The sequence below is a fragment of the Crinia signifera genome, chromosome 4, assembly GCF_055691185.1.
Source record: "Crinia signifera chromosome 4, ASM5569118v1, whole genome shotgun sequence".
NCBI classification, from domain to species: domain Eukaryota; kingdom Metazoa; phylum Chordata; class Amphibia; order Anura; family Myobatrachidae; genus Crinia; species Crinia signifera.
In genome coordinates, this window is record NC_139220.1 from 190,638,894 (window position 1) to 190,659,930 (window position 21,037).

At 45.6% G+C, this 21,037-nt stretch overlaps 1 protein-coding gene across 3 annotated transcripts in view; it reads right to left on the minus strand.

Moving 5' to 3' along the window:
- Positions 1–21,037, minus strand: part of LOC146072490 (protocadherin-15-like) — a 49,072-nt gene that overhangs the window by 19,489 nt on the left and 8,546 nt on the right. For all 3 annotated transcript variants that reach the window (XM_083179715.1, XM_083179716.1, XM_083179717.1), the window contains exons 3-10: positions 19,864–20,072; positions 19,660–19,719; positions 17,319–17,411; positions 14,790–14,876; positions 12,097–12,207; positions 7,950–8,120; positions 5,904–5,994; positions 2,060–2,166 (exon numbers count right to left, since the gene is read on the minus strand). In XM_083179715.1, the coding sequence (XP_083035841.1) occupies positions 2,060–2,166; positions 5,904–5,994; positions 7,950–8,120; positions 12,097–12,207; positions 14,790–14,876; positions 17,319–17,411; positions 19,660–19,719; positions 19,864–20,072 (929 nt within the window). The remainder of the gene's footprint in view (positions 1–2,059; positions 2,167–5,903; positions 5,995–7,949; positions 8,121–12,096; positions 12,208–14,789; positions 14,877–17,318; positions 17,412–19,659; positions 19,720–19,863; positions 20,073–21,037) is intronic.

Genomic DNA, 21,037 nt, shown 5'->3' on the forward strand with positions numbered 1-21,037 from the left:
GTGGGGCATTGTTGCACTTTTTTTTTTCTCATCATTGCCAGTATGACTTGCCCCTGTTAAGCCACACCCCTTTTTAGGCCACGCCCCCTAAAAATTTCACGAGGGGGTACTCCTAAATGAAAAGCCTAATCAAGGGGTACGGGAGATAAAAAAGGTTGGGAACCACTGGTCTAGATGGCTAAACTCCTGCCACTCCAGGGCTGAGAGCTTGGGCCAGACCCACTGAGACTAATTACCCCCTGACACCGAAGGTTCAACTACGAGGCAACATGTACGGTAGTAGCGTTTGATTACTTTTTCTGTAACATTGCTTATGATGACCGCACCAATACCGTATCGGTTGAGGTGATTCATCAATATACACAAATGTAGTGTTATATGCCTATATAGCGGGAGAACTCTCCGTTATGAGAAGAAGGAGCCATACACCCTATTGTACTCTTTGCAATTTATACCACTGTAATACTTGTAGACCCGATTGCTATATACCAACCTGATCGTCATGTCTTTTTGCTGTACTTAATTTTGATTCTTTTTTTTTTTCTGTTAATGTTTGGTATGTTTGTTTGATATGCATCTAAAAATATCAATAAAAACTTATTGAATTAAAAAAAAAAAAAAAAAAAAAATTGTCACATGTAGTGAAATTGCCAAAGACCCCGCCCAATCTACGACAGGTATATTAACGTCTCTCATGATTATGACCTCTCCCTTCGATGCAATTTGTAGTGATATGCAGCAACCGGTTCCTGTCCAAATTTTACCCCTGGCCTGGTGGTCTATAGATCACCCCAGTGTGAATAGTGTCCTTCCGTCCCCATTTCTATGGTCACCCAAAGGGTCTCAGTTTTTTCTTCAATATTTTGTATTAAAGTAGGATTTATGTTTTGATTTTTTTCACATACATACTACACCTCCTCCGACGTTTCTCCTTCCTATATAAATGGTATCCTGGTATAGCTATGTCCCAGTCCCGATTCTCAGTGCACCAGGTCTCTGTAATAGCTAGCATATCTAGATCATCCCTTCTCAGTATCACAATTATCTCTTTAATATGACTTTCTCGCAAGCTCTGTCCCTGCATGCTATAACTGATACATCCGTGCAATGTTGTCAATCACCACATTGGGCAGTATTCAATGTCATAGTTCTCCGTGCATGGAGAGCGTTTTATTTCGCTCTCCATGCACTCTCCGTGTTCCGGAGGGCTCGCTGCCACTCCTGCTCCCTGTATTCAATGTGGTTAAGACTCGCCGCCACTCGCGGCGAGTCTTAACCCCTGCAGCGGACGAGCGTCCGCGGCAGGGAGCTTTCAGGGAGCCGGGGGACGGAGCAGCCAGAGAGATTATAGTCTCCCTGGCTGCTCCAGAGGAATGTTTAGGGGAGGGGGGCTCTCCGGGACCCAGGCAGCACAGGCTGCCCCCCCCCTATAGCCAGCGGGGGACCCAGTATTCACTGCACCCGTTCGTGCATATTAACGATCGGGTGCAGTGAATATATGAATATGTAATGAGCGGCTCGAGCGCTCCGGCCCCCTGCTGGCTGCACTGTGTAAAAAAAAAAAAAAAAATGAAAAAATATATATATTTTTTTTAATTAAATATATATTCATGTGCTATAAGCACATGAATAAAAATAACATGCCCCTTCACAGAAAAAAAAAACCTGATTTTTTTACACCAAAATTAAAGAAAAAACCCTTTTAGTTTAAAAGTTCACATTCCAGCTCTCCATCAAAAGATGGAGAATTTCTACACGGAGAGAGACGGCGAAAATCACTTAGAAAGACGGAGAATATTTCACATTGAATAGGGTTGCTCGCTTTTGGAGAGCAAAATGCTCCGTCCAAGGCGAAAAAAGCAAAACTTCTCCATAAAACACGGAGAACTTTTCTCATTGAATACTGCCCAGTGTGAGTTGGGCCGATGTTATAATATTCATTATAACATTCAAAGTGTATCTTCAGAAATGGAAATAAACTCCCTCAGAAAAGAAATAAATCTCCCTAATCAAATCTTTTTATTAAATAAGTACATTTAATAAAGCGGATAATACTTACCATGACCTTCAGATTAAAGACGGTATGGCTATATTTGCTCTCCAGGCTGTGTATCAGGGAGACAGATCCAGTCACATTATCAATCTGGAACAAGTCACTGTCAGGACCTGAATAGTAATGAAAGAAATTGGTTTAATAGAACTAATAACATTGCCCCGATAGCTCACCGTCACAGCTCGCGGGTCAGTTTTTATCTGACCCCCTGCACTCGCCATTATCACTTCGCTGGCTTTTTTTCAGCGAGGTCGAAACAGTGAGTGCGGCTGTCAAAACAGTGAGGGTCGCCATTATATGCAGCGGGCTCATTGCATTAGCAGCAAAACTCACCGTTCGGGGGAATCCTCGCATCCTCTGACGGTGAGGATTCCCCCAGAGCATAGAATAGGGCGAGCGGTCGGCTAGGGGGTTAGCCGGTGAGGATGGTTGGTTTCCAGCAATCCTTGCTGAAAACCAGACACCCTCACCGCAGAAACTCCAGAGCCGGCGGCATTGGGTCCATACCGCCCATGGACTATGGACCTAATTTAGTAACAGACGTAGATTATGAATATCGCTATTACATGATTTTCAGTAATCTGCATATGCCTGCACACAGTAGCATGCATGTGCGAGCCCTGACACTGCAGTCGCATTCAGAAAAACATGCTGTATTTAAATCCTTAAGCTTGCCTATATCTTATGCTATTGTGATCTCTGGGATCGCATGATGTTTGATCTTCAAAATTCTGCCTCTTAATACTAAGAGGTAAATTTACTAAGTGGCAGTTCTCAAAGCTGCAATGTTTTGAGCACTAGATTAAAAGGGGAAATAATAAATTCAACACCCTTCTGATTTTCTATTTGAAACTTTTTCCCCTTTAAACTAGCAGGAAAAATTGATGAAGATTTGACTTTGAAAAGCACTTCGTAGTAAATGTACTTCTACTTGTTGTGTGGCAATGCAGACCAGAAATCAAATACTAATCCGATTGAGTGGGCAGGAGTCTGCATTGGACATATGGCTACCAACTTTAGCTTGATTTTATTTCAATGTCATGCTGCAGAATGGCAAAACTTAACATGTAATGATGTTACACTAAGATCAATCAATGCAAAAAAAATAGCTATACAAGTATGTCTCTAGAAGTCAGAGAGGCATACTTGGTGACTTCCTGACTGTTCTCTCTGGGAGAGAGCAGCCAGAGCGCCCTAGCTGGGGGGCAGTGTGAGGTCATCGTCCGACTATCGCTCAGTGGACGACAAGGGAGGAGTGTAGCAAAAGTCAAGAGAATTTCCTATTCTTCTGGGGGCCCCTTTCCCCTTGGTGGCCCTGTATAACTGTATTTTTCCTCTATATTTGTTTAATGTTCCAATTACACAAAATTGCTCGCATCAGGCCCTTTCTCTAACGGAGTGCAACTAAGCTTATCATCCACTCACTGGTCATTTCACGGCTTGACTACTGCAATGCTCTCCTCACCGGCCTCGCTCGATCCCAACTGGCTCCTCTCTAATCTGTCCTCAACTCTGCAGCCAGGCTTATCTTCCTCTCCTGCCCCGCTCTAATTCTGCCACTCCCCTTCAACAAAATCTGCACTGGCTCCCATTCCCCTACAGAATTCTCTTCAAACACATCACACTCACATACAGGGCCATCTCTAATTCCATTGCTCCATATATCTTAAACCTCATTTCCATTCATACACCCTCCCGCCCTCTACGGTCGGCCGATGACTGTCGTCTCTCCGCCACCCTCATCACTGCTTCCACTGCTAAAGTACAGGACTTTGCCCATGCTGCACCCCTTCAGTGGAACGCACTCCCTTGCTCCATTAGACTCTCCCCGACCTTGCAAAGCTTCAAACGGGCACTGAAAACTCACCTATTCATCAAAGCGCACCCTTCCACTGCATAAACTAGCCCTGCATAAACTAGTTGGTTCTCCGACCCCTTGCCTGTTTACATCCTGCTATCTAGCCACCACCCACTTGCTTGCACCTCATGTAATCTGTCTGTCTCCCCTTCCTAGATTGTAAGCTGCTCCGAGCAGGGCCCTCTTCCCTCTTGTTGTTAAAGCCCTCTTCTCTTCACATTTCACTCACAGCTCTCCTATACTCAAACGCTCTGCGTCCGCATACTCATCTCCATCATTGGCCTCAAGCCTCTTATAGTACGTTGATTGAGTCCTCACTACTTCCATTTAAGCTGTAATGTGTATTGAACTGTGGCGCTCTTTATTTGTACTCTTTTTGTTATTTATTCAATGTTATGCTAAGTTTTGTCTCCCTGTACTGTTCCTTTGTACGGCGCTGCAAAACACTTGTGGTGCCTTATAAATAAAATTATAATAATAATAATATTAAATAATAATGTAAAAATACTGTAAGTGAAGAATTGGTTACAGTATAAATCGTAGACAATGTCTACGTTGACCACTGAAATTGTGGAAAAAGCTTATGGTCAACATAGACATGGTCGAAATGAATAAGGTTGACATGAGTTGTTCACCGTTTTTGTCTATGTCGACATATGTCGACATGGAAACCGTATAAGTGTACCGCGTCCCCTCGCATGGCTCCCTGTGCTCACCATACTTTGGCCACACTAAAGTGCTCAGACTCCATTGCACATGTGCAGATCGCTGGGAAGATAGTGTGGCTGCCTCCGTCATTAGACTCCAGAGGGTAAGTATTTAAAAATGGACGCAGTGTGTGTGGTGCGGGCCCACCTGGAACTCATGGGCCCGTATGCATCTCGCACACTGCACCTATTATAAATACGCTGCTGCATCTGACTTTAACAGGTGGGAGGTGGCAGTGTGATTGCGCTGGCTGCTCTTTCCTGGGTCCGTCCTTCCTTTCTGCTACCGAAGAGCTAAGAGCAAGCACTGGAAGCCACAAACGGACAGCAGCAGCTCGCAGTCCCCTGCTATCACTGGAGCCACGCTGGCTGTGGTGAGTCCATCCTTGGTCCTGGCACCCTCAACACAAGTGTATATATATATATATATGTGTGTGTGTGTGTGTGTGTGCAGGGCCGGCACTACCCTCTCAGCAGCTCCTGGGAGGTGGCATGCTGAAAAGGCGCTGTCTCCCACCCTGCTCTGCTAAAGCTGCCTCAGCCCTCGCTGGCACTGCCTCCTGCACGCCGCCCGCAGTGCCTGTCTGACAGCGGGTGGCAGTATGGAAAGGCTGAGCAGCTCCCTGCACCGCACACACACTGTCCTCCTCCTGTGACCTGCCCCCTCTTCCTCACGGACACTTGCGCTGAGGCATGTAGCGCTGTCTGTAAATGCCTGGATGACATGTCATGTCCAGATCCACTCCCTACCCATTGCTCCCTGCGCCTGTCAGCTGTCAATCAAATGACGAACAGGCAGCGGCACCTCCCCTTCCTTCCCTCTTCTCAGTGTGCTGTGCCAGTGCCACTGCCAGTCCTCAACACTCCGCCCCCTCTATCTCCTCCCCTCTTCTTCCATCTCCTCCTTCTCTCCCCTCCTTTCCCCCTCAGTCACGAGTGCTGCACATACTTTTTGTACAGCTTTTCAGATCGCATCGCACACACATTGCATTCATGCCGTGTGATGCGATGCGATCTAGCCCATAACGTATGCTATTCTCATGTGTATGGGCACCTTTAGTGCCGGCAACATTTTGCGGACACAGCACTGAGATGGTGTATGCATACATGTACATGCACCTGAGATCCTCCATAGGATCACATGTTGCATACACTCCCACAATTGGGCTGCAACTTGTTGCAATGGCAATGTGAAAGGGCGCAAAATGTATGGTTTGCAGGAGGGCGCCGGACACCCTAGCACTGGCCCTGTGTGTGTGTGTGATGTTTCTTCTATATATTTTACCTGTCAGGAAAGAATATGAGATTGGAGCCATTATTCCTTTGTCGCCATCTTCAGCAAATATAGGTCCAGGAGAAAATACAAGTGGCCCTGTCTGACAATGCAAACGAAAAGAGAACTGTCAATGCGTATCTGTTCTTCACCTAAATTAACATATTTCAACAACATTGGACATAACTTAGTAAACTAGCTAACAAATGCAATTCAGAACTGGGTGTGGCTTGAAGGACAGACATTACATAGACAGTTAATAGTCTTCACCAGATGGTGGACAGCAATAGGTCCACAGGATCTAAAGGTCAATAGTTAAAAGGTCAACATGGATTTAGGGCAACAGGAGCAAAACATTTACAGGTTCAAAACCTCCTAACGTCCTAGAATGGCCGGGAGGCTCCTGAAAATCAAAATGAAAATTGCGGTAGCAGTGGGGGCCAATATCGGGAAGACAAAGCTCTGCAAAATCTGTCAGTATTGCAACCCCCATAGAAACCTTTGAGATGTGGCTGCTCGTGGCAATGAATAGATAGCAGAAATTTGATTTGATGCACAATCTCGTTTTATCGAAAAGAGAAATAGACTGTGCAAGCAAGGAAATATCGAATTCAATCCAGTAAATGGAATATGTACACTATGCCTTGAATGCACATCAAAATCAATATCGAATACAATAAATAAAAAATGCAGATCATGTGTGAAACCCAATGGAAAACAAAGGCCAAATCGAAAGGGGGTGGAATTGGGGAAAACTAAAGCAAATCGTATCGAAAGTAAATTGATGCGTGTGTACACACCTTAAAATAGATAATGAATCGAATGCAAAAGTACAGATCTAATGTCAAATCTAATGGAAAGATCTAATGCCAAATCGAATGGAAAATCGAATCTAACATCAAATCTAAAGCAAATTGAAGTGTGTGTACACAACATAAGCTTTGCTAAATACAACATCAGATAAAGAAGCTCAGTGTATCTATGATACATATAAAATGACCTGTATCTGCTGTATTGCAACATAGTTTGTCTAGGTACAAATTTTATCTTGCTGACTGGATTTGCCCTCTTGTGTAAAGGCCCCCATACACTAGCCGATTTTGGTCAGATTTCAGCCAGATCAGTCGGATCTGGCCGAAATCGGACCAAAATCTGCTAGTTTTGATGTCCCCTCAGATCCGATGCGCGGTCCCGTGCGCATCGGATCTGCGTCGGGTGGTCGGACCTGCTGCACGTCCGACCACCCGACTTGGGACCTAGTGGGGCGGCGCAGCGCGGCGGTAGAGGGAGCAGGGGGGCTGGGGGCGCTGCGGGGGACACAGGCGGCATAGAGCCGGGCAGGGGGAGCCGGCGGGAGCTGTCAGTACGGAATAAAAAAAAAAAGCCCATACAATGAATGGGCGGGCTGTGATTGGCTGAGCGCTCGCTCAGCCAGTCAGCAATTGACTGAGAGAGCGCTCAGCCAATCATAGGCTGCCCATTCATACATAGCAGCAGCGGGGACGGGCAGCGCAGTGGCGGCTATTATATTTTTAAAATACTTGTCAAATGACCGGCCGCTCTCTGATTGGCTGAGAGCTCTCCGGCCAATCAGAGAGCGGACGGTCATTTGACAAATATTTTAAAAATCTAATAGCCGCCACTACGCGTCCCGTCCCCGCTGCTGCTATGTGTAAGTACACTGCCCAGCCAGGTCAGCAGCGCTCACCGCACCCGCCGCCCGCCCCCACCACCGCTGGCCGCCGCTGCCCGCCCCCACCACCGCCGCCGTTGCCCGCCCCCACTACTCCTCACCGCCCTGCAGCTCCCCGGGGTTTTTTTTTACATGGGATAAATCGCATGCGATTTATCCCATGTAAAAAATGGCACATCAAGTGCCAAATTGTATGTGAGCCTCCCGGGGAGCTGCCGGGCGGCTCGCAGGTAAATTGGGTCTGACTTGTCCCTAGGACAAGTCGGCCTAATGTATGGGGGCCTTGAGAGATGAGGCCAAATGTATTTACAGATAAGTAGCTGAACATTCACCAATACAGTAGGTGAGCAACCACCAACACTCACTTGCTCTTCTCCTTGTGTTATATTCACCAAGTAGATAGGGCTGACACAGACACTGAGACCATCGTGTGACATGTAGCGACAAGGGAGGAACTGGGGGTACTGGTCATCTCCATCAAGTACAATGACCCGCACCCTGGCTGTGGTCCGCTGACGCTCTCTGGTTGTCATTTCCTGTTAAATACAAAGTTAATCAATCTATGTACATTCTATACCACCCCTGAAAACTCACATCATTGTAACTAACAAAGTGTAAAAACTGAAAGGATAGATTGATGGAAAGGTAGGAAATGCAAGATCTAAGTGCCATCAGCGGCTTTACACTCCTACGGATCACAGTGCTTCCTTCAATCTCTGTGTCCATTGGTACTGTGAGTAGTCCGCTGGTATAAACTTCCATTCATACAATTCCTTTATTTATCAGTGTCATTTTAAAACTCAGTCTACCAACTAATGATTACAGACCAGCTTCCCCTGTTTTTAGCCTGGATGCCGGCAATACATTTCTACAGGAACAAGACAGACCATAGAGCGAGCATTTAAGTGTGTATATCCATTATTTTATTGGCTCTAGCCCCTTTGAAGGGATTATGGCCCTTATTCTGGTTCACTCGCAAAGACAAATTCCTTCTCAAATGGACAAAACCATGTGCACTGCAGGTGGGGCTGATGTAACATGTGCAGAGAGAGTTAGATTTTGGTGTTATTTTGTTTCTGTACAGGGAAAATACTGTCTGCTTTATTTTAACACTGCAATTTATATCTCACTTTGAAGTAAAACCCCACCCAAATCTAATTCTATCTGCATATGTTATATCTGCCCCACCTGCAGTGCACATGGTTTTGTTCATTTGAGAAGGAATTTGCCTTTGCAACCAGACAGATGCACAAATGGGTAGGGATAGGCATACATGGGCAGGGACAGAAACACACATGTGTACGCAGGGGCGTAACTAAGTTTTTAGCGCCCCCCCGCCGGATGGTTTTTCGGCGCCCCCCTCGAACACCCCCGCCGCCGCCGCCCGCCCGCCACCCCCCCACCTAACCTGACCCCCCCTTCTTACACTTACCTGTCCCCGCAGTCTGCATCTCGCCCGGCTCTCTGCCGGGACCTGCCTGACGTCACGGTCCCGGCCGGCTCCTGCTGCTGCAATGAAAACTGACTCTTAGAAAATGGCTGCCCCCATACTGCAGACAGAAAACTGTCTGCAGTATGGGGGCAGCCATTTTATAATAGTCAGTTTTCATTGCAGCAGGAGCCGGCCGGGACCGTGACGTCAGGCAGGTCCCGGCAGAGAGCCGGGCGAGACGAAGACCACAGGTAACTATACCTCCGCAGCCCCCCGGCGGCGCCCCCAATTTCTCTGCGCCCCCCCGCCACCGCGGGGGCTGCGGAGGTATAGTTACGCCACTGTGTGTACGGTCAGAAGAACACAAGAGTAGGGACAGATGTACATATGGGTATGGTTAGTGGAACACATGGGTAGGGACAAAGGCACACATAGGTAGGGACAGAGGTACACAAGTATAGGGACAGAGGCACACATGGTTACAGGCAACGAAACACTTGAACGTAGGTAGAGAAGCACAGAAACAGAATTTTGATGTCAGATAAGAACCACATGTCCCATCTAGTCTGCCTTACTTACACATGTACAAACACACACCTAGATCAATGAGCAAACAATAGGACTAGCCCAGGGGCATTTGGCACCCTCCCAGCCACTGCCAATGGATGTACTGTAAATGACCACTGCATACAGGATAGCATTGTCATCCCTGTCTCTTGGGATGCCGGGGGTCAGAAGACTAATGGCGGTATCCCAAAGCACACAATACCAACACAGTCATTTTAAATTAGATTATATGTTAGTCTCCTGCAAAAAGGCTCTGTATGGTAGTAAATGGAAACTTGGTCTTGGGTCTACTCAAATACTGTTTCCCATCATTTACAGTATATTAAATCCTATTTTGCATTTATGCGCTTATTTTTTTTCTAAATTATATTTATCTAAGTATGCCACACACAAAGAGAAGATGTCAATTAACTGGTAAAATACCCAATGACTTTGTTTATTAAGAAATTTAAAGCGGCCAATAATGAAATGGTTATGCTCACTGGGCCTGATTCATGTCTTGTCACTATAAGGCAGTGGTTCCCAAACTGTGCCTAGGCACCCTGGGGTGCCTCCGGACACTTGCAGGGGTGCCTTGGGTTATTGGACCAAGATCAATTCATATTATTTATGGTCAATGTACCAGGCAAAACCAGTGCTTGTGGCTGCCAATCATAATATATCAGAATATCTTGATAAGAAGCATTTGGTCTAGGGGTGCCTTGAAAATATTTTGATGCTCTAGGGCGCCGTGATTCAAAAAAGTTTGGGAACCACTGCTATAAGGTAAATTATGCAATGTAGTGATGTTCGGTACACCACACATGTGTAGAATGAATCCTGCATTTTTTGCTCACAAAAGAGCTGTGGACATCATGTGACTTATAGTCTGCAGCTGTTTGGGCGTGGCTGTGGGCTCCGTTTCATAAAATGGAGGCATGACATCTCTCTTTGTGGGAGTGCCAAATCAAGGTCTCATTTTTCTGACGGGATTTCCTGGCCTCTGCAATCGAGTTTCGGCGGCCAGGCTGTGTAATAGGGTTACTCATTTGGATGACCATCGACCATTGATTATTATAAATCATCGATGGTTTATGACCGATGTCGAATAGTTTTGCCATTGATGGGGGAGAACCAGATGGTTTCCCACCATCAATGCAAAGCTTAAACTAATAGCTTTGTTTTTGCTTTTTCCCTAAAGTGCCGGGACATGGATCATAGCTCCGCCCCTGACACCCGTGAAGCCCCGTCCCCGCATTTTGATTGGCCCACAGGCCAATAGATGACCATTGATATTCAAAAAAATAGATGGTCATCCATTGAATAGTTATACACTATCGATGGCCAGTTGCCTTCTATGGCAAAAGCAACAATGGACATCCCTAGTTACTCATTATTTATTCCAATCCCCTCCTGTTTTATTACCATATAAAAATATCACTGCTGCTTTGTACAATTGCATCTGACATTATGGTCCATATGAAATAAAATTGTAGTTTAGTCTTCTTTAACCTCTCGGAAGGTGATTTTTTTTACACCTGTCAAAGCGTATAATGAGTCTCTAAAGCAAAATGAAAGTGAGGGAACTTCATCATTTGCTCATTTATATTTAAATAAAAATGCAAATAGAAAAGATACATCATCAACTTTAAATGTGCTTTAAATGTCCAAACGTGAACAAATGACATGTATATTTTTGCCTTCATGGCAATATAGTTACCAGTTTACCATTTTACCATTGTTTATGTGATAGTGTGCGATGCAGGTTTACTGCTCTGACGAGATCCCTGTGAATATTACCCCTTTTTAAAAACAATATAGCAACCCTAGGGTAATTATTACCTATTGCTCCCCCCTCTTGGAGCACATAAGCCAAGCTACATCCAGAGTTGCTCCATGACAGTACAGCATCTCTCCATTCATGTTTGATAGGCAGATGGCGCATGACCACGCCGTCCAATCACCTTGTGGTCATTAGCGGGCTATCTAGTAATTATACTGTTTCTATCGGCTGATACACTACAGTATGTCACCTTGATGGCTTATTCTTGCATGTCAAAGGCACCCTGGGTATTATTGCTGTTCTATTTCTGCTTCACATACAGAAGGCCAAAATATAAGTAGTAATACTGTATAGTGCTTTTCCTCTGCCACTATACATTACCTGCCACATCTTTGAAAGGATGGAGCTCATGTATGGTAAGATCAGGATGTTAAGCTGGGAGCTCAAGGGTTATAGAAGGAGAGTCCTATTCTGACCCAGCCAAAACCAGTGACTCACTCAGGTTGGTCAGTGGTGTGAAATGGTTTATGGTAAATACTATTACAGAAGATTATACAGTAGTTAAATGTGATTACTGGCAGTGTGAGGGGGACACCTAAGGATTATATCCTGTTTAACAGCAGTGTTTAGTGCCCAAGACAATGATTTCCAGTCAAACAATGCATATATTCATGAGAAATGAAATCTAACAATCAGTCTGAAATCAAAACCGTAAAAGAACAGAGGGTACAGCAGTAGTAACGTCACTCACCACGGCATGGATGACGACCTCCAGTTCCTGTATGCTTTCATAATCCAAAGGCCTGGAAAGTAGTACTTTACCGTTGTCTGGGAGATCCATGTGAAAGTACTTGTAGTCACTCTACACATAAAACAAACAAGCAAAGCCACTAAGATTTCAGATATAAAATATTTTTCATTCTATCGATCTATCATTTTATCATTTGTGAATCTGAAAAGTACCACTTGATTTCATTAGTATATAATTCCACGTAAAGCGAATTATTCTGCTTGCCAACAGACTTTCTTGTACCATGAAGATTTCAGCACACCCCACCCAAATGTAACTCTCTTTGCACAGGTTACATCTGCCCCACCTGCAGTGCACATGGTTGGCGCATTTTCCAAACAAATTTGTACTGAGCTCAGATCTGAATAAGGCCCTTTGGGTAGTATATATGTATTTAAAAATGTATGTTTGTTTCACGTCTTTGTAATATTTTTATCCACTGTTTTAACAGAAGCAGGCAAGCAGCCCCCTCGCACGGAGCAGCCCGGCACCTCTGACAGCGCTATGAGAGGATGCCGTTGCTAGGCAGGGGCAAATGCAGGATTTTCAGAAGGGGGTTTCCAGAGAGCGGCGGAGCAAAGCACGGAGATGGACACTTAGGTGACCCAGTATATACCGGGTCAGTTAAAGTATTAGCAGTGTAGACCCCTAGGCATAGCAATGTATTGGGGCCCCTACCTATCCTCCAGCGGTAGGGGTGGGGAGTGCTATGAGCGGAAGCTTTGATGTCCCGCGGGTGGTAGGGTGTATGGTACTTGTTTCCTAGCACGGCCACAATCGCATTGATCTTGTGCCCTTAATAGTGGTATGCGATGGACCCGATTTCCCATTGAAATGCATTGAAAAGTTAAAAAATCGCGTCGGTCGCGTCGCATGCGGCTAAATAAGCATTAAATGGTCCCGACGCGATGCCCCCGATTTCCCATAGGGAACAATGTTAAATGGCTCAATTTACCCAAATCAACAGGGAACAATGTTAAATGGTCCAGAAACCCCCCAAAACACCCCTGAACAGTGAAAAGGCCCCCCAAAATGAGTTAACGCCACCCCACGATCAACGTGAACCCGAAGCGTGGCGAGCGCAGCGAGCCCGCGAGGGGCGGCGGTACGCGTCCTCCGACCTTTTCATACCCCCACTATCCACGTCAGCGTGGAGTTGAGAATAGAATAGTGTGGCGAGCGCAGCGAGCCACCGAGCCCGAAGCGTAGCGAGCGGTCGCGGATACCTTCACAGGTAAACGCGTCCCCTCGCGGGCTTCACAGGTGTCCGCGTCGCCACGGACACCTGTGAAGCCCGCGAGGGGACGTGTATAACTGTGAAGGGATCCGCGTCCCCTCGCGGGGCTCGCTGCGCTCGCCACGCTTCGGGCTCGGTGGCTCGCTGCGCTCACCACACTATTCTATTCTCAACTCCACGCCGACGTGGATAGTGTGGGTATGAAAAGGTCGGAGGACGCGTACCGACGCCCCTCGCGGGCTCGCTGCGCTCGCCACGCTTCGGGTTCACGTTGATCGTGGGGTGGCGTTAACTCATTTTGGGGGGCCTTTTCACTGTTCAGGGGTGTTTTGGGGGGTTTCTGGACCATTTAACATTGTTCCCTGTTGATTTGGGTAAATTGAGCCATTTAACATTGTTCCCTATGGGAAATCGGGGGCATCGCGTCGGGACCATCGCATGCGATTTTTTAGCACGCATGCGATGCGACCGATCAGATTTTTTACCTGCGATGCCCCAGATTAGAATCGGTGTGGCCGTGCTAGGAAACAAGTACCGGGTGTATTATATCAACCGCTCAGCATGTAGGGCCTGGATCAGTAATTTTTACTAATTACCCCTTTACTGCACAGATGGTGGGAGATGGGGTGGGAGAAGGGGGCATTTGGCTGAATGAAGGGGCCCTGATACATAACTTCCAGGGTGGTAGAGTATGTTTAATACGCAGAGGAGGGGTGTATAGTGGAGTGGGCTTATTATTCATAATTTTCTGGTGGGAGGACAGCTTGCTTGACTGCAGATATCTCCAGTTCCCAGAACTAGATTTCTTAGCTTTTAATGGAATTAAAAACTAGAGAATCCCACCTACCAAATTGTACTAGGGGATCAGAGTTCAGGAGGCAGAGCAATTTGCCAACAAGTATATAAATCTACATACCAGGAGCGTGGAGCTGGCGCAGTAACCAGCTGCTGGAAGGCTGATATCTCTGGTTCTGGGCACAGTAGAGACAAACTACTAGTGTGCATCAAAGGGGGAGAGTCCCAGCTTTTGGAATATTCCCTCAGAAGTCAGACAGACACTGAAATATCTGACTGGAAAGAGCAATTAACAGGCTTGGATGGGGACCACTGCTTTGAAGTCAGATATCTCCGGTTCCCGAGGGCCGATTTTTAAAATTCTTGTACCCATGGAAAGAGGGGACCCTCAGCTTTCAGTCTAGGGTCCATAGATTCCTGGGGGGGTTTCTGGGTATTTAGAAACCCCCCCTGCGTGCGCTACTGCTAGGCAACATGACGACACACTGGGGGAACTAGGTTTAGATAGTATTTAAATGGTATGTTTGTCATTTTGTACATTGTACACCTTGAAAAAGGGGATTTTTATGCCCTGAAATGTTAAATACAACATTAGCTGTAGCGAACCAAAGGTCATACTCACCATAGATCGGTCAATAACATACATTATAGTATCTCCATCTCGGTCCGTGGCCATTGCAGTGAATACTACAGAATCCACTTCCGCAAGCTGACAAAAGAGTTACTGAGTGTGAAAAGGGTTATCATATCTGAATTTTCATATCCATATTGACCATGCAGCCTTATTTATTTATTAACAGTTTCTTATATAGCGCACACATATTCCGCAGCGCTTTACAGAGAATATTTGAACATTCACATCAGTCCCTGCCCCAGTGGAGCTTACAATCTATAGTCCCTACAACATGTATACGCACACACAGACATTCTAGGGTCAGCCTACCAGTATATTTGGTAGGAATCGAACATGGTGGGAATCGAACCCATGACCTCAGCACTGAGGCAGTAATGCTAACCATTACACCATCCGTGCTGCCCCAATAGCCTTGATAGATTTCTATAAGAATGACTAGAAATACACATTAATAAATAATATCAAGGGAGCACTCAGTTGTTACATGGATCAGTACACTGTCGCTTTCTACACTAGAGAGTTTCATGTCTCAGAAGATAATAGAGGTCGGGTAAGGGAAACGCATTGGATATTAGATTGACATGATGTTTAGACTATGGCCAGATATGTGGTAAAACCATATAGGCTTAAGGCAGGGGTTTTATGGGTCTATTTACTTAGCCTCAGAGAGTGATAAAGTACCTGGAGATTTCAATCCCAGGGCATTTTTTAAATCCCGGGATTGAAAAATGATCGATTCCAGGATTCCCGGGACTGGCCTCCCTAATAAAAAATATGACCCCATCCCCCCCTGCCCTGCACTGTCACTTACGGCGCGGGTAACAGAAAGCAGCAGGACCATCTCCAGTGGGTGGGTGGGCAGCTGGAAGCAGCAGAGCAAGGGGTGGCTGGGCGACCGTGTTCGGGACAGTGTGCTGACAGGCATGGTGGTGGCTGCGCTGCGCAGCATGATGTGATGTTAGTGGTCACATTGTGTGGCCCAGACGCCGCTATGCCACTACAGCAGGGGCGGATTTAGGGATAAGGGCGCCCCTAAGCACAACAATAATGTTTACTAAGTAGGACAGTTTATAGGGGCAGTATCTGCATGTCCTATCCATTTACACTCTATTTAAGATGGAATATAGTACAGTACAGTGGATATTTTGCAGTTATTGGTACATTTTGGGCTGACAGTACTATCACAGGCATCCAAGTGCCGCCCCCAAACATGTGCCGCCCCTAGGCCGGTGCCTCACGTGCCTAATGGGAAATTCGGCTCTGCACTACAGCACACTGTTCCAAACAGTGGCACTGCCGGGGGTCGTTGCTATCAGCCAGGCAGCATCTGAGCCATACACTCAGGTGCTTAGCGCTGCCCGGCTTAAAAGGGGGGGGGGGGATTTTGCATGGGGGTACTAATCCCAGGATTGGAAGCTTCAATCCTGAGATTCAAATCCCACCGATTTTTGGTCAAAATCCCGGGATCCCGGGATTGGCCTCCCTACAGCCAACCAGCTCCTAAATGCCATATTACAGGCTTCATTTGAAAAATGACATTTAGGAGTTGACTGGCTGGTGCTTCATTTCCATTCACTTTAACTCTCTCCAAGGCTTAGTAAGTAGACCCCATATACTTGCAGAAATAGGAGGGTAACATCCAACAACACATGTTATGTGGTATCCGTCAAAAGGTCGACAGGGTCAAAAGGTCGCCATCCAAAAGGTCGACATGGTCAAAAGGTTGACATGGTCAAAGGATCAATATGGAAATGGTAAACATGCATTTTTTTACAAAATCTTTCGTTCAGTGGCATCATCCTGTCCCCACTCCATATACGCAGCCATTGAGGATATAGTGAAATTGAGCTGTATGTCCAGACAACAGAGGACATCATTAAGATCCTGTGGGAGCGTGCATCATTAATGACAAGCAATATTACAAACGAGATCACTGAGAAAGGCCAAATATAGTTTGTTATATTGCCTAGTGCACAGGTTCTCAAACTCTCTCCTAATGACCCCACACAGTGCATGCTTTGCAGGTCTCCTCACAGAATCACAAGTGAAATAATTATCGCCACCTGTGGATCTTTTAAAATGTGTCAATGAGTAATGAATGCACCTGTGCACCTGCCGCGTGACCTGGAAAACGCAAACTGTGTGTAGTCCTGAGGACTGAGTTTGAGAACCCCTGGCTTAGTGTGTATGGGGCTTAAGATGGATGATGGAGCAGAGATGTAAAATGAGTTGCATATACATACAGTATAGCACTGTTACTACTTTTCTCTTATTTACACAGTGCTTTGAATGTTTGTTGCTTGATGGAAGATTAGTCCTTCTAAACCTTGAGGCACATCATTGTTATCAACCTATTGTATGTTGGCTTACTAACCATGATAGGGCTTGGCACCTGAGGAGGTGCTTCCGCCAGGTGCTAGGGCTACTTGCTATACCAGTGGCTGTAAAATTACAGCATGTGTGGACAGCTTAAAAATATAATATAATACAAAGTATTAGACTATACTTAAAGATCACCTCACTGATGTTCTGTACAGACACTGACTGTTCCAAAAAGCTTGGCATATTGTCGTTTTCATTCAGGACTTGGACTATTATCCTATACTGGACCTAGAAATAGGAGACAGATACAGAGTATTCATTAGAAGAGATGTAAAGAAAAACATGGGTGGAGGAGGAAGTATTATGTGGCTGTGGGCTATTTCACACGCTCCGGCTCCTGCCGGGCGGCAAAACCCTGCATGGCCAAATGTCGTGCCGCACACAGTAGTTAATAATGGACACGATTGTGTCCATTCACATGAGACGGCCGGCCGGCCGGCCCGCCCGGTTGCAGCCAGATCCCACCACTGGAAGGGACGGCTGCCGGGCTGTGGCCATCCCCACCATTGAAAACTTCTGTGTGAGGCATGGCTTCTTGGCCGTGCAGGGTTTCGCCGCCCGGCAGGAGCCGGAGCGTGTGAAATAGCCCTCTCAGTGTTACATTATGTTTATTATTCCATTTGAAATTGTAAATATAAAATATAAATCATTTGGATAATGCCAGGATATTAGTTAATACTACTTTCCATCCAGGTAGCAGTATGAAGGAAGATCTCTATGGTATCCGATTGGTAGGTTGTCTAGATCAGCGGTTCTAAAACTGTGGGTCCTGAACCCTAAAGTGGGTATTGACCTTCTCATCATGGGGTCGCGATCCCAGGTTACTGACCATCAGGCTGATGACTATTCTAATCTCAGTCAGGGATTCAAGGAATCTGAAAAGTCTGTTGAATTATCTGTTATTTTAGACTCCTCCCATCATTTTGTGCCTCCACAATGCTGTCTGCTGTCTACACGTCCCATGATGACCTTCAGCAGTAACTCACTGGGGTCCTGTAATTATTTTTATTGTCTGATGGGGTCCCAGAGTAAGATCTGTGTGAATCACTCATTGTGATTTTGTTTGTGAGTGAGGAATGACTTTATTTAACTCATCTCTCTTATATTAACATCATTCTTCCTCTCTTCCTCTCTTATTCCTTCAAATTTGTCCTTTTTCGGTCTCTTTTCCACACTTACGGAGGTATCATTTTACCCTGGATCGCTGATCGCAGGTAATAAACTTGCTGGGGGCTATATAGTACATACATGCACTGCCTCTCTGATATATACAGTACATATTTACACTGCCTCTTACATATATACAGCAGGTTCATACACTCATACATACACTTCCTTTCACATACATACACCCATATATACACTGACATTCACATACATACACCCATACATACACTGACTTTCACATACTTTCATACATACACTACTGCTGTCATCCATCCATTCATCCATACGCTGCCTCCATACACTTATACATCCCACCCCTGCACCATGGCGTATTGACACCACTAGCACCGCCACCTTGCAGGGCAATGACTCCATGCAGACACTACTCCTGCGCCAGCTTATAACTAAATACAAAACACCTCATACTGCTGCAACCATTTGGGGGAATTGAGGGTTGTGCACTGGTCCCCACTGTGCTGCTGCTATCTCCTTATGGGCGAGATGTACTAAACCTTAAAAAGTGATAAAATTGAGAGTGATAAACTACCAGCCAATCAGCTCCTGTCATTTTTCCAGCCTGTGACATGGCAGCAACGAACTGATTGGCTGACTGTTTATCACTATCCATTTTATCAATTTTCAATCTTAGTACATCTGGCCCTATGTATGCTGCCAGTGGCACTGCTGCCAGTAGGGCGGGGTGCAGGATCCAGTGCTGCCTCCGGCTGGTTTGGCGCTGCTGCTGCTGCCACTGGGGTAGGGAGTGGATTAAGTTTGCTTCTGGCTGGCTGGGCCTGCGCTGCAGCCGGCGAGAAGGTGAGTGCAGCTTGCTGTTGCTGCTGGGTGGTTTGGCGCTGCTTGTGGCTGCTTTCTCCCCTTCATCTCAGGAGTCCGGAGCAACTCAGGAGCCGGTGCCAGTAATGAACTCCATAAAATAACAGCATTCTGAAGAGGGGTGGCTTGCTAGATTCACGGGGCCCCTGAAGCCCGCAGGCCTCATAGAGAGTGCACCCCCTGCACCCTCTCTAGTTATGCCACTGTCGGGAAGTTCAAGAGAAATCGCTTAACACACACCGCTAAGCACAAATCTCCAATTATAGATTGCTTCACTGAACATGTTAAAAAATAAGGCGTGCCACATGTGATATCACTTCTCTTATGAATGATGTTTTCCAGACATGACATACCTTTTCATCAAATACAGTACAAGCATTGTCTTAAATTAATATTAGGCTATTTTACACATACTATATCGGTTGCATAAATATATAAAAAATGCAGTATAATAGCATCACAGAAATGTAGTTACCGATGCAAATCCTTCCTCGGAGCACGTTAGTGTCACTAGGAGAACCGAGGAGTCCAAAACCTGCAAATACAGCACAGGATATTCACTAATGTACAGTCCCATAAAATGACTTTCTGCATATGATGTGTCATTCTTTGGCTGAAGATATCCCACAAATTGGGGTGCAATGGGAGTATTAGCTGCAGGATACTGATTCTCCATTACCTCTCTGTCCAGTGTTTTCCCAGAAGACACATTGAGCCAGACATTTTTCCCATCCAGATAAAACCAGTCAGCATCTGTGCCACTCAGACAAAGTTTTACTGTGCTGGTTACTGGGTCACCAAACATGCTCAGGTTAGCCACAAAAGTCCCATTTGGGCTGTTTTCCAGTATCTCTGTGAAGATATTGCTGCCGCCAGAGCACTGATCACCTGAGCAGCAGAAAGGTGACAGAAATGTTGTTTAGATACTTAAATGTGTTGACACCTAAATAAAACTTGCTTTCGGCATTAATTAAGACAGTGGGGTACATTTACTAAGATGGGCGTTCTATTGAATATGGGATGTTGCCCATAGTAACCAATCAGATTCTGTTTATTATTTTGCACCTTCTAGAACATAATAGATAGATAGAATCTGATTGGTTGCTATAAGCAACATCCCATCTTCAATAGAACGCCCATATTAGTAAATTTTCCCCGGTGATCCTAAAGTCTTTGTAGATGTCAAACAACAATCCAGATATTACATATATAATTATTAATTATGGCCACATTCAGGCACTTCTTGCTTCAAATCAAAACAATCAGAGGGAAATACTTTGGCCACTGATCCCCATAAACCTTGATTCTTAATTCACATTAGAGGCAATCTGCCATTGTGTCATCCTTCCCATTATCTTACACCTCGCATGTTACACGTACTTTTAGTTGATTTGTAAACTGCCACCTCCCTTTAGTTTCATTACATAATTGTATGTAATCTGTCTGTAACATAATCTCCTTATCCAGAGCCATTCTGGGACTAGACAGCAGCCCGACACGCAAAGCATGCCTTCCCACATTCATGCAATCCCACATATATAGATTTATGCACACAGAATACATCAAGATGTATAGTGCCAGATGCACTAAGCTTCAAACATGATAAAATGGAGAGTGATAAACAACCAACTAATCAGTTTTTACCTGTCATGTCACAGACTCTGTTTGAAAAATGTCAGGCAGGAGCTGATTGGTTAGTTGTTAATCATCACAACATCATCATCTCGCGTGTCAGGAATAAGGAACTATACATCCCTGGCGCTGCATGTTTGACCTGGCAGCTGCTGGCAAATACGCAACAGAGCGAACAGATCTGAATCGGGCCCAATGTTAGGTTCTGGGGATTTGATATT